At 30.1% G+C, this 22,173-nt stretch overlaps 1 protein-coding gene and 1 long non-coding RNA gene across 3 annotated transcripts; both read left to right on the top strand.

Annotated features, from left to right (window-relative positions):
• Window positions 1-14,507: 14,507 nt before the first annotated feature.
• On the top strand, window positions 14,508-16,993 carry LOC130825500 (putative receptor protein kinase ZmPK1). The gene has a single exon (XM_057690756.1). The coding sequence runs from the start codon at window positions 14,529-14,531 to the stop codon at window positions 16,899-16,901; it is 2,373 nt and encodes a 790-aa protein (XP_057546739.1). The 5' UTR covers window positions 14,508-14,528; the 3' UTR covers window positions 16,902-16,993.
• A 1,363-nt stretch (window positions 16,994-18,356) lies between these two features.
• On the top strand, window positions 18,357-21,893 carry LOC130825168 (uncharacterized). Of its 2 annotated transcripts, none has more exons than XR_009046857.1 (2): window positions 18,357-18,924; window positions 20,322-21,893. It is a non-coding gene; the product is annotated as an uncharacterized LOC130825168 (long non-coding RNA). The 2 variants fall into 2 exon arrangements; XR_009046858.1 differs by having other exon boundaries at window positions 20,319-21,893.
• The last annotated feature ends 280 nt before the right edge of the window (window positions 21,894-22,173 follow it).

Genomic DNA, 22,173 nt, shown 5'->3' with positions numbered 1-22,173 from the left:
TCATAACTCCCGACATTTTCCTTAAACAATCTAAAGGATTTGACCGGTCCTATATTAACCCGTGCATTCTTAGATATGAAATTTTTGTGCAACAAAGTCATTTTCCTATTACCCAATAAAAATTGACGCGGTGTAGGGCTAACTAGACAATGATTGTGCGCCTCTTCGAATTTTAAAACATGGTATGTTCTCTTCGCTATGTCATATTTCAAAATCAATCTAGCTTTACAACCAATTCTTTTGGTTGATCTCTTATAACGTGCAACAACATCTGCACTTTTCTTAGGGTTAGGTTTTATGATACCCTCCCTACTACAAACAAAATATTTTAAAAAAACAATACCCTTTTTTTTGTAGGTAGTAGATGAACGTATATCAAAACCGCAAATTTCAGCATATTTACCATAAAAATCTAAGGCTTTCTCTAAGTTTTCAAAAGCCATACCAACAAATGGCTTTTTATCAAACTCACAATGAGGAATCCACAGGGTTGAACCATTTGGGGTAACTTGTGTAATAGTTCTTGGAGTTTGAGTCCCTGTATAACAATCCAAAGTTTTTCCAAAATTAAAAAAAGAAGGCAGTAGCTATACATCGTCATAGTAACTTTTAATCACAACATAGTATCTTTTTTTAAGAACATAGTAGCATTCACCTTGGCAACAAATATTTTTCAAAATTTCAAAACAGAACACAGTAGCTATACACAGTCATAGTAACTTTTAATGATAACATAGTATCTTTTTCTAAGAACATAGTAGCATTCACCTTGGCAACAAAGATTTTCAAAACTTTCAAAAGAGAAGACAGTAGCTATACATTGTCATAGTAACTTTTAATCACAACATAGTATCTTTTTCTAAGAACATAGTAGCTTTCACCTTGGCAACAAATATTTTTCAAAATTTCAAAACAGAACACAGTAGCTATACACAGTCATAGTAACTTTTAATCACAACATAGTATCTTTTTCTAAGAACATAGTAGCATTCACCTTGGCAACAAAGATTTTCAATATTACAAAAAAAAGACAGTAAATATGCACAATCATAACTTAGTATTTTTTTTTTGAAGAACATAATAACATTACCTTCTGACAATTCTTTTTCATTGTTGGAAGTTTTTGGTGAATCTTCCACATTTAGCACTTTTTGTAAATCTTCCATAGTATCTCAATCTGAGTCTGTTAATCAAAATCAACAAGAAGATTCACATCAAGATCTGAGTCTGTAAATCAAAATCAACAAAGAAAAACGAAAATGAAAATCTGACTCTCAGTTTTGAAGATACTAAATCGAAAACGAAAATGAAAAACTAAGAAATCAATCAAAACAAATCTGAATTTGTAAAAGGTACACATAAGAAAACGAAAACAAGTAAAGATTTTTGACAGACTAAGTAATCAAGAGAAGAGGAACATTTTCGCAGAAGAAAACGAAAACTAAAAAATGAATCAAAACAAATCGAAAAATAAAAACTATAAAATGGTAAATTTCTAATTTGCATACCTTAATTCAATAGAAGAGGAAGATTTCGCAGAAGAAATCAAAGGTTTTTCGAAGGTTTTTCGAAGGTTTTGAAGGTTTTTCGAAGAGTATAGCTTGGAAGAGAGAAGGCGCTTGTGTTCTTCAGAAAAAACCGAATTAGCTTTTTTTTTTTTTTTGCCCTATTTTTTCCGGCTTGATATCTAGACCATTAGATCTTTGAGAAATCGACGGCTCAAAATCCTTCTCACCCTTCTCATTTTCATACCCCTTCTCATTGGATCCCTCCCCTATATATATATATATATATATATATATATATATATATATATATATATATATATATATATATAGTTATCGTGAACAATACAAATTTTTGCTAATTTTTCTACAATAATATCTAATTTTTTATCAACTTTAAATACCAATTAAGGCAGGAGTTTTCCTATATATTTTGTATTATTCTAGGCAAATCATCATCTAAGTTCGTATTATTCACAGTTAATAAAAATTGGTTTTATTGTTGGAAAAAAAATTAAAATTTGTATTTATTCGTAATAATTTTCCTATATATTTTGAATTGGTTAAGACATCGTTCTATATAATGATTAAAATCTATTTAAATGATTGACCAAAATCTAACTTAGCAAAATTATTGGCTTATAAAGGCACCTACCACAATCACTTAATTAATCTAAACTGTTGATTATTAATGTAAACTTTTACCCATCCGAGCTTCAGTTTTTATTATTTTTTAACATTTTCAACTACAACAAGTCTTGTATAATCAGATCGTATTAAAATGAGGCAAGACATATTCATATAATTAATTTATTTTTTTAATCAAATATTTAAAGATTATAAATATAATTAACCATTTAATTAAGATTATGAATGATCAACCTAATATCATAAAAAGTAATGATTAAATCATTTAATAACTTAAATTAATGATTAAAACCTCAAAATATCATATTCTAATGTATACTTTATTATAATTATATACTCCTTTGATTTCAACTTCTTATTAATTACACTTTGCTTAAAAAGCTGTCCTAATTTTAATCAAAGTGTAATATAGACTCATTTTAAATATGATTAGTAGCATAAGACATAAGTAATGAAGAATGTTTTTGTTTGGCGGCAAACTGAAGAAACCAAAAATAACGAAGTGTAGTTGAAATGTCTTTTTCAATCATTACCTCAAACACTATTCAAGTGACCTCTATCATTTGCCCTATCGTTTATCGTTTAATCAAAACTTATGTATTAGCAACCTTCAAATAAAGATCACAAATTCTCTAATAAGACGGTTTTAGGCTGACGTTATCATATTCAATGTATTCCGTTATAAAAAAATAGATCAGAGGGAAGGAAGATGGCAACTCATACCCAAAAAGAAGAGCGCAAAAAAGTCTCTCGATTCTACTCGAGAAAGATCAAGATAAGTTCCCACAACTAATAGGACTGAGTGAAGCTTTACCTTAAAACATAAAAATGATTAGTTATAATCTTAAATTGACCAATTACAATTTTAAAGAAAATCAACTATAATGTTAAATGTTAAAGTGATCACTTTATATAGTTTTCAAGCTTACAATCTTAATACAATCAATTATAGGCCTAAAGTGATTAATTATTTTTAAAGTAATTACTTTTTATAGATTTAAAGTGATCACTTATAAGCATAAATTAAATACTTAAAGTAATTAATTATAAGCTAATTGTATGAGCTTATTTCATGACGTGGGGATCTCGTAAAAGACTTGTTTTAAAGTCATTTTAGTTAGTGCTTTGGATAATTAATTATAGTAATCTCTTGACTTTTCACATAGCTTTCTTTCTTTGGAGTTGAATTGACTACACGCATTTGTCATTGCTCCTTTTTGGAGGGACACAAGTATAACGTGTCTACAACCTTCTTCCGAATCCTAATTGTAAAAATTATAATTGTACCACTAATCAATAATAATTTTGTGATATTTAACTTTCATTATACTTGAAAGGCAATAAAGTATTATATTCGCTTCATTTCTTTTAAAATGTTTTATTTGGTTTTTGGATACTATTTATCATTCGCTCTTAATTTTATATTTTATTTTTAATTTATAAGTTAAAACATAGTTGAATGAGATCTTATTTAATTTGTCCCAACATAAAATTTATTAATATCTACTTCTATTTTTTATAATTTTTAATTATACAGAAATCCATAGATATTAAGAATAGCATTAGTATATTGACAAAAGTGCGGAGACTAAATAATACATTTGAAAAAAAATAGAAGGAATATTAAACAATAAGTCATAATTTTTATAAGACGTAAAAAAAAGTTGGGGCAAGGCTTCCCTCCCGCTTCTTTTAGATTTTGTCGACAAATAATCAAATTGTGTACTTTTGATAGATGAGTGATTATACTTTAGCCAATCGAATTTGAAATGAACATCTTATATACATAAGAAAAGCTTTTGTTGTGGCATAAATTAGAATTTGCCTAAATAGAGTTAAAAATAAAATTCTTATTATGGTACTCGCTTAAAAATATTTCTCGAAATAAAATTTATGTCACTAAACAATTTTGATTTTGGTTTGAAGTCTTCAAAGCTTATTGTGAACCATAAGAATAGTATAGGTCTAAGTAGAATTACAAAAGAAAACAATACAATTTCTAATCCTCACTAAAATTTATTTTCTAAAAAAGCTTTTATAGAGGAAAGAAATTAAGCCAATTTTTCTGTATTTGATTCGGAAACTTCAAATATAAAAATTAGACTGACAAAATAATTGGTATATACATCAGATAACCAGAGTCGTCTCTGAACTTTTTTACGCCCTGAGTGAAGTTAAAATATGACCTTTAAAAATGACAACGACAAACTACAAATTTATTTCAATTATCTTAATTACTGAATTGCTCAATTAATCTAATTAACGAACAAAAACAACAAATTAAGAATAACACTACTTAGTTACCATTAATGTCAATTAAAAAGTAAAAAAAAAAAAAAATCAAACGATAACCACTAAGTATAACCCAAAATCATTAATGAAAACAAACATACTCATTGCGTAATAATGGAAAATTTTGACATAAATTATATAAAGATTTGCATATGTTACTCTTCTAGATAAAAATATTCTTTTTATTTAAAAAATTGTATATATTTAAAAAAATTGGGCCCTTAAAATAACAGGGCTCTAAGCCGTTGCACATGGTGCTCATGTCATTGAGCCGGGCCTGCAAATAACATATGATACATAGAATCAATTATGATACAATAACATAGATACACAATCGCAACAAAGAATTAAAAATCAACTTTCTCCTTTAGATATGTCTAAACATATCATTTAATGAAATGGATTAGAGAATTTAGAAAAAAGAAGTTAGGATTGCATGGGTAAAATATGTAGGACGACGTTAATCAGTTTACGTATCTACTTTATTAAAAAAAATTGCTCCTAATAAAACAAGGAAAATTTGATAAAAATATCAATTATAATTTATCTACTTTATGAGAAGAGGACACCAATTATAAGGATAATTTTGAGTTAACTAATACTAAAAATTATTTTGATTTATTTGACAAGACAGTTAAAATTGTTATTAATAATTTTTTCTAAAAATAAATCAACATTCATCATCATTCTACTCAGTATGTCCCGCTCATAGAAAAAACTATGGAAAGGATCCGGGGAGGGAAGGACAGCGACAACTTATACCCATAAAGGAGAGCGCGGCCAAAGGAGTCTCCCGGCTCGAGAAAGATAAAGAGACGTAAGAGAAGTGATTTTAGTGTTCAATATATCCAACATTCAACATTTCCTATCTAAAAATAAATCAACATTCAACAATAATATTATATCCAAATGTTTATTATAGCTTTTCTTTTTTGCTTTTTACTATTGCTTTACTCAGATCTATCCAAATCTCAAATGCATCAAGTATTTATGGCTAGCTATGTATTTATGGCTAGCTATATATTAAGAGAAGTGAGTTTTACTTTTTTCATCGCAAATCGAAGATGCTTTTGAATGTTCTTCAATCCCTCAAAAAAAATATTCCAACTAATATTTTAGCTCATATTGATGTTTGGAAGTTCCAAACCAAAAATAAAGTAGCTCAGTGTCAAACCTTACTTACATAAATACTTATACTAGTATTTAAATAAAGGTAAAGTCAAAACTTATAATTGATATTATTTAGCACTATATAGGCAAATCTTCCATAAAGTAAGAATAATATTATTTTTAACCTATAGATTAAAAACTAATCACAAATTAAGAGTGATGAAATAGTGTTATTTTCGTCAATGTTGCCACTAATTTGGAACGGAGGAAGTATTATGGTATTATTAAAGCGTTCAAACTCATATTATCCTTAATGTCTACTTATATTATCCTTAACGCTTACTTACCGTATATCAAACTTAAGTTCTAATAAGTTTGAGAGACGTGTATCAAACTCAACTCATTAAAGATTAATGTCTATTTATCGTATTTTTAATGCCTATTTATATTATTCTAAGGATATTTTTAATATCTTAAATGTCTACTTACATCATTCTTAATGCCTACTTACAATATTTATAAGAATTACAATAGGCCGATCCAAATTAGAGATGGTCTCTCAAAATGACCGTCTCTGTGTTTTTTTGGTTTAGTTTTGTTGAATAAAATAGGTGTTTGTTTTCAGCTTCTCATCTTCGTGATAACATTCTCTCATAATTTTATATGGTTGTTTTTGTTGCTCTCCTTTATGGAAGCCTTTTATTTATTTTCTCATTCGGGCTAGATTTTGGATTAAGGATTGAAAAATTCATCTAACAAATTTGCAGATTTAAACTAGCAATCAGGTGACATTATCAACAAAGTTTCATCAAGAAAGATGCAAAGACATCAAATTTTGCAATAATTGTTGTATGAGACAGTTTCACCGTGAGATATGTCTTATACTTGGGTTAAATAGCCCAATAATAAAAAATTTTAACTTATAGACTTATTGTTTGAGGTCGTCTCACTGTGAGATAGTCTCATACAAAATGAGTTGCAAATTTTTTAGATGAAAAGTCAGGAGCAATGTTATTAGTAAGGGTGATTATTATCTATATTGATATTTTAGATCTTGTAAGGGATTATTATTGTAATAAAGTACTCCATAACATTCTTATTATTAGCCTGGTTTGTTATTATTGGACCATTAAAACTTGACATTTAATCCAACTTGAGGGGAGTGTTTAGTTGTATTTGATGTTAGTTGTCTATTATCAAATAAAGATAAGAGAGTATACTACATTGTAAAATTGAAGAGTAACTCTTACTGTTACTAATTAGTTTTACATCTTCTTTGAGCGTGTAAGTGGATTAATTCTTCTCTTTCATTGTTTGGATTGCTTATACTTATTTTTAAAATTCTAACGACTAATAAAACAACTTTTTTGTCATTGATAATATTACAAAATATTTCCTCGCCCTTCTAATATGACTAGAAAGTTAAGAATGACTCGAAAATTAAGAAATTGGTTATAATAGGTTAAAGTGGTGTGAACATTTACAAATAGGAGACAAAATTTAAATAGCAAAAGTGGTAAGGATAGGTTTCTAAATGAAAATCGAACATAATTTGTAGGACAAACTAAAGTAGAAAATAAAGCAAATTAAAAGCTATTGAAGTGTGGACCAGATGTATCAGCGCACAATATTGAAGGGGGAAATAGCGAAGGGCGAAACCGCTTCAACTAGTCCAAGTTTGTCTGATTAACGGATATTGAGTTTTACTTGACTTGACATGAAAATGACCACATAAAAAATTTATATTAGGAAGATATTTACATACACAAAGATCTTAAACTATTCAGACAAGCTAGAATCACTCTATCTAAAACCCATCCAAGGCCGATTCTAAGGTTATTTCAATTCAGGTAGTCGACCGTCTAGAGCCCTAACAATAAGACGCCTTAAATATTAAATGGTGTTATTTAGGCTCGAATCCGAGCAATATTTTTTAAGTGATTTGTTAGTAAAATTTTTTTATATTTGAAGTAATTTAGAATATAATATTATGAGTAATAAATTTTTTCTTGAATTATTTTTCTTGAAATAGAAAAAAAATTTATTTTTTGATATAATGAAGGGCCCCATTTAAAAGATATCGCAAAAATAGATAGGGCTTCCAAAATCTTTGCTCCGCTCCTGAAACCATCAAAACCCAAATGTACACCTCAACGGCTAAACTCTTATGAGTTACTCTTGTGAGAGCTAGGTCGTTTTACGGTGAGACGATTTTATAATGAGTACGTATGCTAATAATCTATATTAGTTGGGCTGGGCTATTCAACTCATGTATTGAGCATGTCTCATAGAGACCGACTCATAGAAGAATATGTGAACTCTTATATGGATGGGAGGTGGTTAAACAGTTAAAGGTAGAGCACCAAATAACTTGACCCTACACATCTCTTTCAGCAATGGACCACTCAGTAAGTGTTGTTATGAGGCTACCTTAATATGACTATTATTCAATTGTTTCCTAATCGCAGGATCGTGTTTTACACATTACTTCATGTTTTTGTGTTAATTTGGAAGGTCGGACAAAAAAATTTATGGGGAAAGACAAATTTTTCCGACTTATTAGATTTTAATTGAATGCAAAATGGCCAAGAGCAAGTTGATAGTACAAATTGACACATTTTGTGTAGTGCAATGTAATTTTTTAAAATCAAACTAATGTGAGTAAAAATTAACCCTAGAATGAGCATTTTTTTTCTTGAAGTTTCAACTTATTCCTGTCGTCTGAGTCTAGATATAATTAAGCCGGCTTTAAGCATGTTTATACAAGAAAAAGACCTAATTTACTCCACACTAATTGCACAATGATCTTTAATTTGGATGAGTAATTAAGGTTTGTTTATGGTGTAACGTCTTTTGTGAATAAATGTTTTAATAAAGGTAAGGATAATTAATGCTAGATTTCAAAATGATGAGGATTAAAAAACAATAATATAGTTCATTGAATAAAATGTAAGATATCTCTTAAATAAAGGGTGTCACTGTAATTATAATAGTTTGTCAGCTCGGAGTATGGACACCTAAAAGATAACAAAATCCATCTTGACATTGGTGAAAACCGTTATCCGAAAAATTCATTATTGATCTTTTCCCTTGGCTCGGATATCAAAATCAACCCTTATTGATGTGTCTTTTCTCATGAGAGGTAATTAGGGCATAAAATACAAGCGTTATTGTAGACAACTTAAATTTTTAACATTAAACTTTTAGTATTGTTGGTTTAAAAATTCCTAATTGGTAAAGATAAATTTCAAAAAAAAAAAATTTTGGATGGATATCAAAAGTATTTAATGAATTGTGAGTTTTGCAATAAACAAACGACTACATACACATTAAATGTTATCCTAATTCATTAAAAATTCAAGAAAGTTTTACTTGTAAGATAGTGTTATTAATGCTTCTTCACTAAATGATCTCACACTAAGATTTTATATATACAAACCTATTCAACTTAATTCTACTTCAAATAATAATATAGTACACTCTGTTCACATCAGAAATGTTTACATAAATAAAGAAAAATAGAATATTTTAGATAATGAATATATTATTTTATTGAGCAATAATTTAATGGAAGAAAGTAAAAACTATAGACAATATAAAAATATTAAAATAAGGTTAGTGAAAAAATATGGGGAACACCACTAGTAAAAAAATGTTTTTATAAAATTAATGGGAAACATGTGGGCACCATAAGGAATATAAAAATGTTAACATGAAGTTAGTGGAAGATATATAGGGACCAAAAGTATTATTTAAATATTAAAATGAAGATAAATAAGGTTATTTTTATCTAAAATTTATGATATAAAATGTAAATATTCTTTGTGGGAACATTAAATAGTACACATCAAAATGACAAATGAAAACTTCTTTAAGGAACATAGGAAGTATTTCTTAATTTCATAATTTGGGTTACATTTGAAATCTTTCTTCTTATAAATTATTTTTTTTATTGGTTGAGAAAATGAATAAAACAATTTCATTGGTCTATTAACTTTATTAAAAAATGCAAAATGTTAATTAATTTTTCGTAATTATTGCTTACAAAAACAACAACATCAGAAACAAATGAATCTCATTCAAAGTAAAACTTAAAATTCTAATTCTAATTTGAAAACATGAAAGAAAAACATATCATAATAACTTGCATTAATTATTGTGTGAAACGCCAAATTTAATGATACAAAAGGCAATGCTTTACATTTATACACAATTTGAGACTATATATCGATCTACTTCTTCGTTTCAGAATGTTTTTACATTTGATCTTTTCTTTTATGTGGTAGCAAAGCATTTTTTTAATCTACATGATGATCTTAAACTTTCAACTTTTCTACATGGTAGACAAAGAAAAAAAATATTTTGTTAACTTTTACGCTAATTTTCCCAAACATAATAATTTTTTTAAAAAAATAGACGTCGCGATTAAAATTAGTCTTTAAATATGTTTTCTTTCATTAATGTTAAACCAATGAATTAGGGAGAACTTAAATTGTCTATACAAAAGAATCTGACAAATATATTATTAAAGTGCTACTTTAATTAAATTAATTCGTAAACAACATCCTTATAAATTACTCTTTTTATTTCTTTGAGTTTGTAACTAAAAAATACTATAAAAAATTTTTGAATTTAATATGAAAAGCTAAATAATCCTCTACATTCTCTCTTCCTCACACGCTATACTCCAATAGTTCATAAAATGACACCATTTAAATTAATGTGACGTATAAATATGAAATGGTCCAAAGTTAAGACATTTCAAAATTTGAAAGGGAGAGGAAAAGTGGGGGCAAAACTCAAAAGTCGCGTCAATTGCCTCAAATTTCATTTGCGGATTTGCCAACCATTAATTTAACATCAACTCTTTTATAAATTACGATTTACATAAGAAATTCGATTAAAAATTTTACGTTTTGATTTAGTGCTTTTAGAATGATAAAAATATTATTAATGAGATTGAAGTGTGTTACACAAATATTAAGTTCAAGGCATTTCCGTCATTTCATTAAAATAAGAGTGGCAATAAAATGAAAAAAGGTGACGGATTGGATTTTCTTTTTATTTGACCTCAGCAAAACTACACTTTTTATAAAGAAAGGAAATTGACACAAAGCATAACTTACATGTACATGTGTTAAAACCGTCCATCGAATTTGTTAGTGGGTCATTTTCAATTGAATCAATTTCAAGTCTGGGTTATTTTCAAATTGGCTCAGATTTTGTCGATTCAGTTTGCCCAAGTCTTGTCGGAATTGGATCGGGATCAAGTGAACCCAGTCAAGAGTTTTTTTTAAAAAAATACTCCCTTTGTTTTTTAATGATGTTTTTATTTGTTATTTGGAACCGTTTTATTTGTTCCCCCTAAAAAATTTTGGGAAATTTCATGTGGTAACTGAATTTTCGGCATTTCCACATGATAGTTGTACCTTTTTTTAATCCATGTAGGCATGTACCACCTTTGACATTCCAATTTTTCCACGTGGTAAACAAAACGTAAGTTTTTTGTGTTAACTTTAAGCTAGTTTTACCTAGTGTAATGACATTTTTTTTCAAAAAACAAACGTAGTAATCACTCAAATTGACCATATATTTTAAACTCCAGTCGAAATAAGTACTTAATTTAGCCAAAAAATTAACATTTTGTCTACCACACATGGAAAAGTTGAAAGCTCAATATCACCACGTGGGTTTAAAACATTTGTGGAAAAGCAAAAAGCTTTGGATCACCACGTGGAATTTCTTAAAAATTTTCTATTCATATCACAAATTTTAGACATAATTAACCTTGTCCTTCCTCATTTTAATATTTTATTGATGCTTATTGTCTCTACATATCTTCTAATAACTTCACTTTAACACTTTTATATTGTTTAAGGTTATGGTCACCATATGTTTTCCTCTAACATTATTTAAACATTTTTAAATTAATAATTGTGATCTCCATATATTTTTCACTAATTTTTTTTAAAAAAATTTATATTTATGGTCTTAATTTTTTCTCTATTAACTTTATTATTTAGTAAAATAATATATACACCATCTAAAGATTCACTTTTTATTAATTTTCGTGAATATTTCTTATGGAAACATCAATAGGAATAGAGAGAGTATAATTTATGTATATCTTTGATATTAATTGAGCGAATATATGTTAATCCATACAATAAATATATAACAAGACTTTTTTATATACAAAGGAAATTAATCTACTATAAACATTAAAATCATTCAATCCAATAATAAATACGCTGTTATGATTGGTGTGACTTGAGTGCACATTTGGTGTGTGCATTCATGTGGTGACTCTTGGAATGGAATCCCATAAGTTTGTCATGAATGGGTGTATTAAGATGAGTCTTAATATTTGTGGTTTATGATGATGATTAAGGTATGAATTAATGAGTTATTCAAGGGAGTTATGGGACTTAGTGAAGAAGTTCAAAGGTTTAATTCAAGATGCTCAACTATGCAAGTCGAGCAATACTGTCAGAAGCCCTCTGAAGTGCCGCTCGACCAGGTCGCTCGACCGAGCGAGCTTTAGAATGGGTCGAGCGAGCAGACAGAATGCAACCAGAAACTTCATGTAGTCCGCTCGACCAGGCTGCTCGACCGAGCGAGCCTCTACTTTGGTCGAGCGATGTCTCTGATGCTCCTAAGATGCTGTTTTTGACTCTTCAAGTTCTTGGGGATGTTTCATTATCATTTATTCATAGCTTTAATATACTTAATGTTACTTAGTGTGATCTCTCCTATAAATAGAGAGCTCTCATTCACATTGTAAACATCCACAAAATACACCTTAAGCCAAACACTAGCCTATATCTCTTCTCTATTGTAATTCTCCATATTTGAGAGTTCTTTGAACTCCTTTGATAATATAAGAGATACTACACACCGGAGGATGTAGCCTTAGTTGGGTGAACCTCGTTAAATCTTTGTGTCGTTTTATTGCTTTACTTTCTCCTACAAACATCGATATCATTGATAGCGTAATTTGTTCGTCACTAAACTTTATACACTCGATCTTGGCAATATTGGAGTTTGAAACACATTGTTCGAACTCTAATACATCGTCGTTTTCATACGCATTTTAGTGATAAACATGATATTATAATTTTATAAAATTATTTTTACAATAATATGATATACAAATATATACTAATGTAAATTTTTTAGGATGTAATAAATCAAATACAAGATGGAGAAAAAATGTAGTACTTCCTTTTTTTTCAAGTAAAATATTCATTACTCGAAAAAAAAGGACCAACACAAAAATAACTTGGACAAAACGCAAGGGAATATTATTGATGTTCGACTATAAATAACCTAGCCCTTGCCTGTGGTTTTTCTCAACATGTATGATTCAAACCTTCTTTATTAACTTTAAAATCTTAGATCACTATAGAATATCTCATTATCTTCTACACATCCCATTATTTTTTGAAGAACGATCTAACAATTCTCCTTTATTGAAAGGAAAATCCCAACTCTTGAAATAAAAAGAACAAGACTTTAATAAGGTTTTACAAGAGACTTTAGTAATAACTCTTACTTAATACAATGAACGATTATGCTTTCAAATTTTAAGCTTTTAAATTTGAATTGATCTTCTTTGAAATGTTCCTACAAGAAACATTAGACACCCCAACAACAACATATTTTAAAAATAACCTAAATAATAAAAGAATAGATGGTAATACCCCCATAATTATAGCAATAATAGATAAATCATAATAGAATCAAGACTTGAAACTATACTCAAGATTTGCTAACTGAACTACTATGTTAAAGATATCAGAATTGTTGATGGACATTCATTCTACTTTTAAGGATGATTGCTATTTTCTGAGTCTACTTAACGATGATAAAAAATATATTGATGGATTCACCAAAGCAAGCTTTTGAGGATCGGCATTCTATTTGAGGAAATTATTTATAATATTTTTTTTGTCCGGCGGTAGCATATCAACTTAATGTGACATTGACTCGATCGATATTAATTAGTAACTTGTAGCCGAATTCTACTTGAGAACAATACCCGAACCCGATCTGTACTTATTAAAACCAAACCAATTATTAACCGATGACAACCAAGACCGATTGACACTCGACTCGAACTTCAACAGACACCGAACCGATGCAAACCTGATAGCTCGAATAACTGATCTTCAACTGAACCGTGACTAACCGACCCGACTCGAGTGCGACCCGTCGTAACACACATCCGGAAAATAACTGATTCGAACCGAATGACACCCGTCCGAAATCGACCCAATCACCCGAATGAATACCTCTAAATATTAATACTCCCTCTTATTCACCTTAAGAGTCTCATTTGACTTTTCACGGATTTTAAAGAGAGTCAAAAGTGAGACCCTAAGGGTAGGAAAGAGTGTAATATTATGGGTTTTTAATGCAAGGGAGGAAAATTAGTATGGCTAATTGAGGGTATAATTGAAAATAGGATAAAGCTACTAAGAACATAAAAGTCAAAAACCCATATCAAAAATAGAAATGGGACAATTAAGATGACTTGACCATAAAAGGAAATGGGACACATAAGCTGAATAGGAGAAAGTATTATTTATTTAAGAGGGTTCTGACAATGTGTATCGAGTAATAATGAATTGATAATAATACTTATTACTGAGTGTGATATATTATGTGAAAAAATGTCATTATCAATAGCAACGTATTATGGAACGAAAGAAGTATTCATTTGTCCAAATAGAATTAAATCAAAGACAAAAAAGAGAATTTTTAAGAAAGTGGTAATAAACGAAGAGAGACAATAAATTTTATGAATGAAATTAAAAGAGAGTTAAGATATATAAATGAAATTAAATAAAATAATAAACTATTATCAAAAATAAAAATAATTTAAATTAAATGGTGCAAAAAATAATGAGTAATTGTTAATAACTAACATTATCCCCATGAAGCAACAATACATACAAACAATAATTAACAATGAAAACCCGAACAACTTTCTTCCTTCTCCTCCTTTATACCAATCTAACATCCCTCTCTTTTGCTAGAAATTTTCTTCCAAAAGGATCTTCCTTAAATGTCAAAGATCCATCTAACACTGATAATCTTCTCATTTCTCCTGATAAAACCTTCACTTGTGGATTCCTCAATACAGGAACAACAAATGCATATTACTTCTCTATTTGGTTCACAAATTCCAAACAAAAAACAGTTGTATGGACATCTAACAGAGATAATCCTGTTAATGGCCGCGGCTCGCGCCTAACATTAAGAAAAAATGGAGTGATGGTATTAACAGACATTGATAGGTCAATTGTTTGGCAAACAAATACAACAGGATCAAATGTTGAAAGAGCCGAGCTTCTCAATACAGGAAATCTTGTTCTTAGAGATCAAATTGGTAATATTCTTTGGCAAAGTTTTGATTTTCCTACTCATACTTTGCTTCCTAATCAAATTTTTAGAAAAACCCATAAATTGGTTTCTGGTATTGGTCCTGATATGATTGGAACTGGGTATTTTAGTTTCTTTTTTGATAATGATAATGTGCTTAGAATGATATATGATGGTCCTGAAATTTCTAGCATTTATTGGCCTAATATAATATTTACTGTTTATCGAAATGGTAGAACAAATTATAATAGTAGTAGGATTGCTGTATTTGATGATTTGGGTACATTTTCTTCAAGTGATCGGTTACAATTTAGTGCTTCAGATGTAGGAATCGGGATTAAAAGAAGATTAACCATGGATTATGATGGGAATTTTAGGGTTTATAGTTTGAATGAATCATCTGGGTTATGGAATATAAGATGGGAAGCAATTTCAAAATTGTGTGATGTTCATGGTCTCTGTGGTAAGAATGGGATTTGTGTTTATACACCAAAACCCATGTGTAGTTGCCCACCATTGTATGAACCGATGGATTCAAGCGATTTGAGTAAAGGTTGTAAGCCGAAATTCAAAAGAAGTTGTTTTGATTCCGAGTTTGTTGAGATAACCCATGTTGATTACTGGGGTTTTGACCTAAATTATACCCGTAATGTTTCTTTTGAAGCTTGTAAGGAACTTTGTGTAGGAGATTGTAGATGTCAAGGATTTAGTTATAGAGTAACTGGTGAAGTAATGTGTTTCACAAAAAGTCCCCTTTTTAATGGATATAGGTCGGATGAATTTCCAGCGAGTATGTATCTTAGATTACCAAGTGCTAAACAAACATCATTGAAATCTGTTGATGGGCTTAATGTGTCTCGAATTGATTGTAGTCAAGGGAAAGTGTTGGAATTTCCGAAAAAATATGAGATCACGAATCAAAGATTCAAATGGGTTTATTTGTACTCATTTGGTATTGTAATTGGTACGATTGAAGTAGTTTTATTGTTAGCGGGGTGGTTGTTTTTGTTTAGGAAACACGATCTTTCGGCTCCGATGGAAGATGGGAATCAAGCGCTTTCGAATCAGTTTAGGAGTTATAGCTATAAAGAGTTGAAGAAAGCAACCGGCAATTTCAAGGAAGAAGTTGGAAAAGGAGGGTTTGGGGCTGTTTACAAGGGAACTTTGGTTGATGATAGAGTTGTTGCAGTGAAAAAACTCGGAGATGTAGTCCAAGGAGAGGAAGAATTTTGGGCAGAAGTGAGTACGATTGGTAAAATTAACCATATGAATCTGGCTAGAATGTGGGGTTTTTGTTCGGAAAGGAAACACAGACTGTTAGCGTATGAATATGTACCAAAAGGATCATTAGACAAACACCTGTTCTCGAGCACAACCCTTCTTGGGTGGAAAGAAAGATTCAAGATTGCGTTAGGCACAGCCAAAGGTTTAGCTTATCTTCACCACGAATGTCTCGAATGGGTTATCCATTGTGATGTGAAACCCGAAAATATACTCCTAGACGAGAATTATGAGGCAAAAATTTCCGACTTTGGGCTAGCAAAGTTATGTCAAAGAGGGAGTCATGGTTCATCGGAAATGACTAGAATTAGAGGTACAAAAGGGTATATGGCTCCGGAATGGGCAATGAATCTTCCCATTACGGCAAAGGTTGATGTGTATAGTTATGGGGTTGTTATCCTCGAGCTTGTGAAAGGGATTCGACTATCGAGTTGGGTTGAATTAGAGGAAATACCGGAATTGGTTAGATTTGTGAGAATGGCTAAAAGGAAAGAAGATTCTTGGGTGGAAGACTTGGTTGATTCAAGATTGGTAGGAAATTTTAGCAGGAATCAAGCTGCTATAATGATTGAGATTGGACTTTCTTGTGTGGAAGAAGATAGAAACCAAAGGCCAAGCATGGAATCTGTTGTGCAAGCTCTTGTAGAATGCTATGGAGATGAGAAACTAGTAGTGTAAATTCTCATAAACTTATGTATGTTTTTATGTATACATGTGACTTTGATGTAGCCTTTTAATTTCAACTTCAAATGTACTAAGTACTATATCTACATGTTTTGTGTATGTTAGAAAAAGGAAATGTTGTTATGCTATGACAATTTGTCACATAATCAGCTTATGGATCTACTCATGTGGACGCACTCACAGGGCACTCGTGGGCTTGGAGCCATAAATCCACGGGTAATGAGCATTGACTTGCATACATATTTGATGGAGTTCACTATTTACAAAAATCATATGGTAGTAGGAGGATTAATCAAACGATGTGGGATCTCGCTCATATGTGAGACACATCATATCCAAGAACAACGCCTACTACCATAAATAAGTAGGCGTGAAAATATTGTTTTACGTTGTACAAGTTAAAATTGCTATATGTTGGGATTAAGGATTGACATTATTGTTGTTGTTTGGCTATTATGATTGGACTTATTAAATTTAACTTGAAACCCAGAAATTAGGGGTTATAATCTAGAAATTTTGATGTAATATGAAAATCTCCAAACCCGAAAATACTATAAAAAGTGGGTCAAATTAGGGGTTATAACGGTACTTTTATATAATTTTCAGCAATCTCAACATTTTAAGATGAAAAGTGAAAACATCGACATTATTAAATTTTTCCTTCATATAAAATAAAACCACTAAAAATTATGGACACAATTCTTTACCTTTAGATCAAGATTCAGGACACCTTAATCTTGATGCCTACTCATTAACCAAAAATTCTTAATCAATCACCGTGATTTGTAAATCATCATAAAAAGAAAAAAAAATAATAATAAAATAAACAAAACTAAAAAAGATAAATTAAAATAACAAAACTCTCACCCTATCAAATCCTATCACTTAAGTTTGATTTATTAATCTTACAAATAACTATTATTTACTAAAACCTTCTCCTCATTAACATAACAATATTCTTTATGAAAGGTGTTGCTATTCCTCTATCCATAAGTCACGCTTTATATTTAAGTTGGTTCTTCTTGACTTTGTAATATTTGTCTCTTTTACTTTGTAATATTTGTGTCTCCACCGGTTTTGTTTTATTTTTTTATTCACACATTTTTTCTTTTTAAATATATTATACAATTGAATGTTTTTATCGATTTTTTAATACTTATGTCAATTATCAGTGTAATATTTTAAGGAGGGACGAAATTGTAATGGAAGTCAGGTGCATAGCCAGGTCGCCACAAAATCCTAAATGTAGAAATTATAATATGATTTCATCCACATTTGGATTTTATTTCTTGTAAGTTTTGTATTTTTCCTTCTCCAAAAAAATTTAGAACACACAAAATAATAAACTCTCATTATCCACCTTTCCAAAAAAAAAAAAAAAAAAAAAAAAAAAAAAAAAAAAAGAAACTCTCATTATCCACTGTCAAAATATTGAAAATATCTTATCCAAATACATTTGAAAACTAATAAATCACATAACTTATGGCACGTGTCATTAATCTAACCATAGGATTTCCTTCTCATCACACAAACCAACGATTATCACAATTCTCTCTTCAAAAAAGAGTTTAAATGCGATGGCAAAACTAAAATTGAAAGACACAAACAAAACCCTATTTCCCCAATTTTCCCTTCTACAATTTGAGACTTTTTCGTATTCTTTTCCAAATCTAATTTCCACCCTTTTCATTTTTTTCAAAGCAATTTGCAACCCTTTTCATCTTTTGTGAATAAACCCTATATTTGTTTTCAATTTTTTTCTGGGTTTTTAGTGTTCATGACAATGTCTAAAGTTGTTAGCAAGTATAGTGTTTTCTCTTCTACAATTTCCCATCATCATAATGATCATAACAAATGTAGAAATTTTCCCATGAAATTTTCAGTTTCTGTTGGAAAACAAGGAAAATTAGTTGGTTTTTCTTCTCTGAGGAGTAGTTTTGGTGGTGTTAGAACTGTTGTTGATCAAAATGGTAGCGTTTGGTCTCATAAGAGGAACCCTCAATCAATTCATGCTAAGGTTTTCACCTATCTTTCTCAATTATTTTGAAGTTTTTTCATTTTGTTGTTGACTTTTTGCTATGTTCACATCCTTTAGAGTTGGTTTTAATTGAAAAGATTCCTTCCAATTGTTTTCCATCCTTGATAGATTATGTTACTGTTGTGAAACTGGATTTTACTTTGGCATCCATCAAAAGTCTATTGTTGTATTAAATGTTGCTATAGTAGAAAGTTGGAACTTTGCAATTATAAAAGAGGACTAGGAAGATGAGAGGTGATTCAGAGGGGACAAGCGTAATGTAAAAACAAGGCCGCATCTCATCTATTATAATGAACCGAAATTTCCCGTGTTGTAAAGGTGTAGAAAAACTACGTTTTAGTCTGTATCAATGGATATTTTAGGGTTTCAACCGATATTTAGGCGTTATGATAATCACATCAACATCACTGTAATCGGACAGGATCGTTACTGCATTATTACACTACGGGGACGAGTGGAAAAGGATTTTAGAAAGTTTAGACTTTTGGGTCGAGATTGTAGGAAATCGAAATGAAGTTAGGAAGAGAATCACGTCTAGGACTCATCTAGCCGAACTAAATCTTTATGACTAAGGCTTTGGTATTGTATTAAGTGTTGCTAATGCTATAGTAGCTTTTGTTATAAGCTTAACTAAAACAATCCAATGTGAATTTTCCTTTAGTTGTGCTTACATGGGATTCAAAGTATTACCTTTTTAAGTCAACCTGTCAAATTGTGTGACAAATTACATGTATTAAGTGTTTGCTATGTTTCATCGATCTGGTTTTCCTTTTAGGTTTTGTTGAGAGGCTACATATAACTAAAAGCATTAATGCACTTTCTATTATAGTAATGATTTGTGGATTTATGACAAAAACACATCCGTTCATGTTATATATATCTAATTAAGACTTAATATAACCTCTTAAGTGGAGAAAGCATTTGCCCTTTTTGTGGGTGTTAAATTGTATAGCCTTTTGGGATTAATGAATTAATATATGAGATTGGATTTTTTGATTTAGAGAGACTATTGTTATTGTTATCATCATCAACATCAACATCAACCCAATATCCCTCTTGTAAATAGAGTCTGGATGAGAAAAAGTGATGGATAATAATAAAATAATAGATGGTAATACCCCCATAATTATAGCAATAATAGATAAATCATAATAGAATCAAGACTTGAAATAATACTCAAGATTTGCTAACTGAACTACTAAGTTAAAGATATCAGAATTGTTGATGGACATTCATTCTACTTTTAAGGATGCTTGCTATTTTTTGATTCTACTTGATGATGATAAAAAATATATTGATGGATTCACCAAAGCAAGCTTTTGAGGATCGACATTCTATTTGAAGAAATTATTTATAATATTTTTTATGTCCAGTAGCATATCAAGGCTAGCATATGTATGGGATCACACATGGAAGTTACATTCTGAATATATGTTAAATAAACAAAGAAGCTTATTACAAATGCCAGGTAATATATATTCACGGTCTTTTATGCTTATTGTTTACTTAAAATGTAAGTTAATTGTATGATAAATTTTTATCAAATTTATGCACTTACATGATAAATTTGAACCTCATGGATGATCAATTAAAGAATTATGCTATTTCTACTATTAAGGAGATGCTTGGAAAGAATGAAATTTATTTGATGAATATATGTCTTGAGATGTGCCTAAGTGATATTTTCATCAAATATGCTCAAGTGGCTTTGCATCTTTGTGATTTCTAAAGGGGAGGACCACACATTCAATATTTAGAATACCACTTAATGTTACTAAAGATTTAATATGTAGAAGCATAGAACCTAATAGTAAGTTGATAGGCCTACTTAAAGAACCAAGTTTAACATTTAGAACAAAGCTCCAATGACTCATAAGCATTGCATTGAAAGCCCTAAACATGAGTGTACACGATGACATTCATTATCTACGACAAGGCATCCAAATTAAGCTTCAGATACAAGGCCATTGTTTTCGGTGGTGATTTTAGGCTATTTTGTCAATCATTTCGAAGGGTACAAGACAAGATATTGTCTTCGGCGCTAACTTTTCAAAGGTTTGGAATGATTGCAAGGTATTACGTCCATGAGAATACGATCGGGATTAGACAATGTTTATGAACTACGAGATCTTGAATATTGGATTCTCAAAAAGATGTAGATAGAAAGCTTGGAGGACCTAACAATGGATAAGAACTATCTACATACCTGAAGATCTATTGATTAAAGATGCATATGATCAAATGGATGCAATTGTCGATTTTGCTTATCTTGGAATTCGTGAGGGCTCAATTGACAGTTCGTACTTTTACGAGATGGCAGTATAAGCACCAACAAATAGAATTGTTGATAAGGATAATGAACATGTAGTGTCCCTTTTTTCAGGAAAAGATAGGTTGTACGTGTGTTCAGATTCAATATCCAACTCTAACTGTAACTGTTATAGCAACGACGATGCATTTTAATTGAGTTTCTCAACTCAATACGTGCATATAGATTTCTCAAAACATAAGTTATTGTTAAAACTTGATGCTTCAGCCTCCAACAATAATGCTCATAAACAAAGATCATTTAGCTGGCTTATCCAATGGTATACGCTAATTAATTAGTTGATCATTTGGACGATCAAGTTATAAAAGCAGCTGTTATATTCGAATCTAACATTTGTGATAAAATTTCATTCCAAGGTTACACTAACACCTTTAGATAACTCTAAGGGGGTGTTTGGTATGGAAAGAGAAAATGTAAGGGAAAGGGAATTAATAAAGAGGGGTAAGGGTAAAGGTAAGGGTTATGGTTATATGTTGTTTGGTATAACATTGTAAGGAAACACTTATTTACGTTTCCCTTACTTATTGTTTGGTATAAGTACTGTTTTATAGCTCTTGTTTATCTTTTGTAAACTTTGGTTGTATATATTTTGTTATGAGGCCTCGTGTCCTCTCTTGTATATTTGTATTTTCGCTTCGTAGTTTATAACTTTGTATGGTATAAGGAGTTAAGTCATTTTAAAACATAAGCGTTGACACTGGAACCACGATCCATGCTTGGCATGTTGATTTCAGAAGCCAGTGACGAATCATTCCGCCGTGATATATTTTTGATAGGCCGTTGATGCCTTTACTTTATTAGATTCTAAATAACTTTTGTTTTTTTACAAAGGCGCACAGTTTTAGGGTAGATGTTGCCGAAATTTCCACTCACCTTTTTAAAGTTAATATTTAAACATT

The sequence above is a fragment of the Amaranthus tricolor genome, chromosome 10 (genome assembly GCF_026212465.1).
Source record: "Amaranthus tricolor cultivar Red isolate AtriRed21 chromosome 10, ASM2621246v1, whole genome shotgun sequence".
In the NCBI taxonomy this organism is placed as follows: Eukaryota; Viridiplantae; Streptophyta; class Magnoliopsida; order Caryophyllales; family Amaranthaceae; genus Amaranthus; species Amaranthus tricolor.
The sequence above is the reverse complement of the archived record's forward strand: the minus strand, read 5'-3'. Positions and strand labels throughout refer to the sequence as shown.

Excerpts from the sequence above, each read along its gene's own strand:
- LOC130825500 (XM_057690756.1), top strand. The coding sequence starts at position 14,529 with ATGAAAACCCGAACAACTTTCTTCCTTCTCCTCCTTTATACCAATCTA.